The sequence below is a fragment of the Kryptolebias marmoratus genome, linkage group LG22 (assembly GCF_001649575.2).
Source record: "Kryptolebias marmoratus isolate JLee-2015 linkage group LG22, ASM164957v2, whole genome shotgun sequence".
Taxonomy (NCBI): Eukaryota; Metazoa; Chordata; class Actinopteri; order Cyprinodontiformes; family Rivulidae; genus Kryptolebias; species Kryptolebias marmoratus.
Window position 1 is genome coordinate 10,975,311 of NC_051451.1, and position 7,551 is coordinate 10,982,861.

General features: G+C 44.5%; 1 protein-coding gene across 3 annotated transcripts in view; it reads right to left on the reverse strand.

Moving 5' to 3' along the window:
- Positions 1-7,551, reverse strand: part of gbf1 (golgi brefeldin A resistant guanine nucleotide exchange factor 1) — a 79,025-nt gene that overhangs the window by 11,565 nt on the left and 59,909 nt on the right. For all 3 annotated transcript variants that reach the window (XM_017421724.3, XM_017421723.3, XM_037973734.1), the window contains 9 exons: positions 7,171-7,253; positions 5,555-5,791; positions 3,994-4,087; positions 3,461-3,637; positions 3,215-3,279; positions 2,874-2,997; positions 1,607-1,678; positions 1,402-1,496; positions 1,155-1,308 (listed from right to left, as the gene is read on the reverse strand). In XM_017421724.3, coding sequence (XP_017277213.1) covers positions 1,155-1,308; positions 1,402-1,496; positions 1,607-1,678; positions 2,874-2,997; positions 3,215-3,279; positions 3,461-3,637; positions 3,994-4,087; positions 5,555-5,791; positions 7,171-7,253 — 1,101 coding nt within the window. The remainder of the gene's footprint in view (positions 1-1,154; positions 1,309-1,401; positions 1,497-1,606; positions 1,679-2,873; positions 2,998-3,214; positions 3,280-3,460; positions 3,638-3,993; positions 4,088-5,554; positions 5,792-7,170; positions 7,254-7,551) is intronic.

Here is a 7,551-nt window from a genome sequence, read left to right on the forward strand (position 1 = left end):
AACTGGTCCGGAACAAAAGCGTCCAGATGTTGCATCCTCTCCTGCAGCGAGTCGGCCCACAGCTGTTGGAACTCGCCTTCAGGTCGGAGCCCATGTCCAAGTAGATCCCACATTGAGGAGAGATTCCAAATCGTCAGCCTCTGCCTGTGGTGTTCCCGGCAGCCAACTCATGGAACGGTGAACCCTGGCCTGCAACTGTTGGAGGCTAGTTGGCAACACAGCCCGTTTTCGTGTGCACAGCTCACAGATCTGTATTCTAGGCAGCGCACATTATTTCTGTGCACGTCGTACCCGCCTCGGCCCACTTTGTATCCACTTCGACAGCCACCCCCCACGTTTACGATTTAATCTACTGGAGTACACCTTTAAAATAAAGATTTAGAACCTGCCATGATGTTCTCTGTCATAGGAAAGCTGTCAAAATACATATACAGTGCAGTAGATTTACGGAAACTAAACTGATCCTCTCCTGGTGGGGTCCGTCTTGGCTGACAAGAACCTTGATAATGAAGGTAATTGGTTCCACCGCTAGACCCAAAATGGTGGCCAACTGCACAATGCAACCACTCAGCCTGATACAAAACCCACAAAGTGACGCCGTTTAACCTCCATCAAGTGTCTGGCATTTCTCTGAGGCATCCTCTGTGTCGGCTGAGCTTCACTCACTGTTCTGACTGTCGGACCCTCCGGCAACTGCCTGATAACACTGAGGAACGCCACCGCTTATGCCCTCTGGTGTTTGTTCTAGACCAGGGGTCTCCAATCCTGGTCCTCGAGAGCCACTATCCTGCATGTTTTCCTTGTTTCCCTGCTCCAACACACCTGATTCAGCGGTTAAATCACCTCTTCATGTTCTGCAGAAGCCTGTTAATCACCCATTGATTCAAATCAGGCATGCTGGAACAGAGAAACAAGTAAAACATGCAGGATAGTGGCTCTCAAGGACCAGGATTGCCTACCCCTGCTCTAGACAGACCAGCCCGTTGCACATACCCATCGCAGGTCTGCATGTGGACCAAGTTACAATCGGATCGGACAGTTTTGCGATCACAACAAGAATACAGGGCAGAGGTAGGGCTACCTGGTCCGACAAAAGGGCAACATTTGTTTTTAAGAGGCCGGGGCATTCCTCGTTCTGTGCGCACGCTCTCTACCTGGGAGCTGATGTCTTCCCGCCGCAGCAGGCGGATCGCCAGTCGAAGGAGCCCCACCACGGCCCTCTCCACCAGGAAGCAGCTTTCGTTGGCGTGGACGCAGAGGTGGTAGAGGTGGTCCCGCACGGTCTGCCAGACGCACGCCACGCGGTCCCTGCAAGCACACGAGGGCAGTCGTCAAGCTGACGCCGGCGACTCGACGCAAAGGACGCATCGGACTACCCCCCCCCCACAGACACACACACACCTGTTCTCCAGAACGATACGCAGCAACATCTCCAAGCAGAAGGCGGCGTCCTCCTCGTCGTAGGTCTCTTCATCCGGTGTGACGGATATCAGCGCCTGACGAACAAAAGCAGGAGAATTTAGTTTTCCTTTTTTCTTTTCTTTATTTTTTTAAAAAAAGTGACGTCCTTTTAATTGGAGACATTTATCAAACGGAAACGTCCAACCTTCATCAGCTCCTGTAGAGACTCGAGCTGGAGGAATTTGCTCTCCGTGATCAACTTCTCTGGGTCACATTGCTGAAGACAGAGACAGGAAACTGATCTGAAGCAGGTTAACGAAAACAGACAAATCACACAGGCCGCACTTTTAACACCCGGAGCTTCGAAGGACGCAGAAAACGGAGACATTCCAGCCTCGTTTTCAGTCTGTTCTTTAAATATGAGGTATATTTCACTTCATGAAAAGGTAAAAACCACTGAATGGGGGATTTATCCAGCAGATACAGGAGTTCTGTTAAATAATCTTCTAGGAGGAACCAAGTTGTCCAACAAAAACACCAGACAAAGGTTAGTTGGTCAAACATTTATCAAATTATTTGAAACCATTACCGGTTTAAAAAAAACGATACAATCAGGTGTTTCTGGTTTTGCCAGGTCATGCCGCAAACGACCCCGCTGCTGAAAGGCGAAGGCGGACGAAAAGGTTTTTCTCGTGTCCGTGTTCCTGTCAGCAAAATATCTCATGAACTGCAAGGGAGATTTCAATGAAACTTTCAGGCAACGATCATGGGAGGCACATCTGCGACTGATTGACGTTTGAAGCCGACTCAATTCAAGATGGCCGCCACAGCTAACTGACCTTAGAAACCACAGAAATGGCTTTAACTCAGTCAGTTTTACAGATATTGAGCCAACATTTATTATGGTAGTAGCTGAAAGTCATTCACGTCACACACTCCAAATGCTACTCACTGCGTGTGATGTCTGCCTAAAATGTTAGCATTAGCTGTTAAAGTCCACCCTGTCTGTCTGTTAGCAAAATATCTCGTGAACCGCTGGATGAATTTTAATAAAACTTTCAGAAAGTGATCACTGGATGTACATCTGCAGCTGATTAACTTTTGGGGTAAATCCAAATCAAGATGGCTGCCACAGCTGATCAAGAATAGCCAAGAGGAAAATGCCTATAACTCAGTCAATTTTACTGATATTGAGCTACAGCTTGATGTGGACGATGATGAGTGTCATTCACATCACAAACTCCGAGCGTGACATCTCGCGCGTGACGTTATTTTCAAGGTTTGACCAAAACGGCTCCAACTCTATCATTTCTCAACACGATCTCAAGATGGGATGAAGGGCGGTCGGCGATATGCGTTCCTTCCAGGAGTACTAGGTCTTTAATTCGAAAAATATTTTGTTTATTAAAACCCAGGATTGAAAGATAAACGCTCCAAAAAACAAAACGGGATCCGTTTTTTCGGTTTTTTACCTTTATGCAGAGGATAGCAGCCTGCTTGGCTTCCTGGTTCTCGGTGGACGGCCCCCTGAGGCCGGACTGCTCGGCTCCGCTCAGCGTCAGCCAGTTGACGAAACTCAGCACGGCTGACTCCCCGCTGACACCGAGCAGAGGAGAGAAAACACAACATTCGTTCATCTCGGTCAGAGCAACCTGCAGGACGTTGTTTTAAACCGTTGGCTTGGAACGCTGTTCTTGTTAAAAGAACATTGCTAAGAGACGGCAATAACACCGGTTGAGAAACATATATATATATATATATATATATATATATATATATATATTAATCTCTTTAGGAGATGGATGAGATTTACCGATTTGAAGGCGTTTCCTCCCTCTGAAGAGAAATCTTCCCGTTCGGTTCCACAAAATCCTCCACCTGAGGGGAACAAACGCTGTGTTTGATATCTGACCAGCAGGTGGCAGCAGGGTGTGGAAAATCTCTCTCTGCACGTTCCACCAAACAAGACTGCAGCGGCGGCGGCGTCACAAAGGAGACGGCGTCCCGACCGCAACAGAATGGAAAAGAGGGCTTAAGAGTTGACAGAGAAAGTCCTCACCTCCACCATGGCTTTGGGCAGGAGCTGGGCCCTGAACAGCTGCAGCATGGACTCCATGATGTTCTTCCAGCCCTCCCGCAGGATGTTGCCGTGCCGGTGGGCGAGGTCGAACATGGTCTTGGCTGCCGTCTGGGCCTTATTGTTGCTGCCAAACACCGTAGGAAGGTTTTCCACGGACTGCAGGGGGGGAAGAACAGAGATTCAAATATAGTTACTCTATTTAAAAACTGTTCTTAATGCAACTCTGGTTGTTTTCAAAAGGTGGGAAAAAAACTATCCTTATTGTTCAAATCAGTTTTGTAGTCTGTAAATATTCTGCTTATGATATTAAGCAGTTTTACTCTTATCAAGCCATTAATCTACACTAAATATAAGCTTTTTCACACTTTCACCTGCCTTTAAGTTAAAAACATAATGAGCCGTGGAGTTAAAACTTTCTGCTTTGTCTAAAGACTCATGCCGATAAATCATCAGACAATCCGGCCAATGAGGAGCAAACTGGACATACGCCGGCGTCTGACGGGGCGACTCACCTCGCTGCTCAAAGTGGTGAACTTGCAGAGGGAGATGATCAGGTTGTCGAAAACGTCGCTGAAGCCGTAATGAGCTGCGATCATTGCGCATTTTCTGTAAGTGAGCACAAACACACACGCAGCATGAAGTCCGAAGGTGAAAAAGGGTTCACTGATCGAACTGCACGGTAGTTCAGCCACTTTAAACTAAGCTTCTGTTTAAAATGTAAAAACAGTTAGTATCTTACCTGCTTCAGACAGCTGTTTAAATTACCTGTTTAAACTGTTCTCTACAGCAACTTAGATAATAATTATTTGCAACTTTTAGACAGAAACCCACATCATTATGGCCAAACTATCTCTTAAACTTTTAACACCAATAACCAGCAACTATAGGGGTTAAAAATGAAGGTTTTCTATTGCGGTTTATAACCTAAACAGGCATAAGGTTTAGAAGAAAAGTAAAAAAGTAAAAATAAAAACAAACTAATGACAGATTGAGGAGAGCTACATTCATCCAAATATGTGACAACTTTATGTGTTTTATGTAATTTTTGCCATTTTTAGATGCATCGCGGACATGGAAGGTCCTAAATTACTTTTCAAAAATGTCAAAAATCAATTTTGTCGACATTAATCTGTGCTGCCGGTTTAAGTAGCTGCTGTCCGTCGTGGTACAGTTACCGTAGCTTCCTGTAGTAGAAACATGTCGCAGTAAAACAGTGCCCTTTTCTTTGCTGAACCCTGAATCATATCTGTCTGTGAACAACGGTCAAAGTTATCCTAACATGGCTGTCTTCAGTAGCCACTTTGAATCGGTAACGTTAGTGAGAAGCATGATGCTAACAGAGTTAGCTTTCTTATTGTGTTCTCAATGTTAGGTTAGCATCTATGCTAACTGTTGGTGAGCAGCCTGTTTGTATTCTTTATTAGGCATGAAAAGATATGAATCACTGTGTGTTTATGAAAAATATCGTACTTTCCGCACTATAGGGCGCACTGGATTATAAGACGCACTGTCAATAAATGGTCCGTTTTCTAACTTTTGTCATATATAAAGCGCGTGCACCTCCCAATTTTTTTAACTTCACACAGACCGAGCGTCGCGCTCCATTCAAAATGGACGATTTCGGTGCTCTAGCGGAGCTGGTTCGCCTGTATCAGCATTTATATGATCCCTCTATGAGAGATCACAAAGATAATCAAACGGTTCAAAACTCACGGAAGGATACTGCACCGACGTAAGCGTCAAGTATAAACGCCTCCACCGTTCGCTCAGGAGCCCTGCGTGACTATAACTGAGCCTTAATGCTGCAAGCAGTGCGGCTTTGTAGTTTATCAAAGTCATACTAAAACGTTACGACTTCTTACATATATAAGGAGCTCCTGATTATAAGGCACACTGTCGTTTTTTGAGAAAACTGAAGGCTTTTAAGTACGCTTCATAGTCTGGATTTCAAGTTAAATCAATGATTGTTCTATAAATCGGAGCCCTCTGAGTCATAATCGAATCAAATCCTGAGGTGTCTGGAGCTTCCCAGCCCTACATTGTTCCGGCGCCTGATCGGCTGACAGGAGGTACCTGAAGCCGGTGATGGACTTCTGGATGATGTTCTCCTCCAGGCTCTTGTCGAACACGTAGGAGAGGGCAGCGATGGTGGGACCCCAAGTCATGGTGAACAAGTCGTGGTCGTAGCTGCCGGGTGGCAGGTGGAGGAAAAGCCCCTCAGGCGTGGCGCCGCGGTGCAGCAGCACGCTCCAGACGTAGTTCTCCTTCACCAACCCCGTCTGCTCGTCCGGCATCACGATCTCCTCGTTCCTGGAAGAGCATTCCAGCCAATAAACAATCTTGAATGAAAGATGGCCGAACGCCTCCACGAGGTGCAACAGGGTGAGAAAATCATAAAGTATTGATACGCCAATCAACTTTTACGGCGTAATTATAGCTTCGATGTTGCATTCAGAGTCATCTGAATAAACAAAGCAGTCTAAAGGGTCACTTTGAACTACAGGAGACCATTTCTTTACAACTTTAACTTGAATTTTATGATTTAACCTGAAATCAAAGTTTACAGCTTTGACCAAAATATACAACATAAACATGAATAATATTCATAATTATAAGCAGAAAAGCAAAGTGAGTACAGTTTCCGTGACAAAACACTGATGGTAGTTTGTTAGCCACATCGGTGTGATAGCGCTCTAAAACCCACCAAAATAAAATGAATTTCCAACATTTTAACACATTTGAACATACGTGACCCGGGCTGCAAATACAAAAAAAAAAGCAAAAATATTGATTTTCTTCGGGCCAAACTTGAAATGTGCGTATAAATGAGTCCATAAAGACACCATCCAGCGACCCCAGTAACTAAAACAGCATCTAATCTTCCCGATCTCCCTTCAAATTAAAGGTTTCTAACAAAAAATAAACCTTTCAATTCTAAACAGTTTCCTTTTAAATCGACTACTTTTCCCTGTCAGCTATGGTAGCGCTGGGAAATCCCTTCATATAAAGGTTTAGCGTCTTTGTGAAGCTTGGGCCTTCCCGTTTTTAAATACGGGGCTGGAATTCCCGCTGACATCACAACAGGCCAACAAAAATTCTGCAAAAATACGACAAATGTTTGGCTTGCTGAAAGCTTCTGTCTTTATTAAAATCATTTTATTAGGTCCCAACTAAATATCCAACTCTTGTCTTCAATAATAATATTTAAAAGTAATAATACTTATTGATTTTTTTTTTATTTACAACTATAGAGCAGACTCAGATAGGCTTAGATTGTTCAGTTGGACACAAAATGTTTGGTCCCTTTTTTTTTTTTTTTCCTCCCCCAACATGTAAAAACCATGACGAACGCTAAAACGTTGATTATAGTTCCTAAACGTCACAACATTTTAGTTTTTATTTGTAATATTTAGCGCCCGCCACAGCAAGGCGAAAGCGGACGATGATGTGCGTTTTTGTGTCTGTTAGCAAAATATTTCCTAATGCACTGGATGGAGCCTAATTCCAGATGGCTCAGTTTTAGACACACTGGTGTGGTAGTAGCTGAGACTGACCCCCCATTTTAGTTCAAGAATTGGCTCCTCTGATTGTAAAAGTTGCAGCCGTTTGGTTTCAACCTACAAAAAAAACAACAACCAACGATTCGTTTAGTTAGGATTGTTCTTTAGTTGTATTTTTAATTATCTCACTTGATCGCGTTGTAGATGTCCTCCAGCATGTCCTGGTCAAAGTCTTTGTTTCCGTTCACCCCCTTCAGGTTTTTCTTGAATTGCTGTTTGCAGAAACAGAAACAACGGGTTAATTAATACAGCCGCCTCACGTGAGGAGGAGGAGCTTAATCGGAGGTCTCACCAACAATCAAAAAAAAAAAAAAAAAAAAAAAAGGGTTAAGAAGCGCTCCTTGTGGTGTCACCTAATACGCTTTAGCTGCGTCATTAGGAAAACGGGGGATTAGAGCCCGAGAAGCTCCTGTAAATAAACAGAGCCCGCACGGTGATGACTGATAGCCTCAAGGCTCGGGGTCTTAGGCCTTGGCTTGGCAGGGTCTGACACACTCCGCAGGCGTGGAG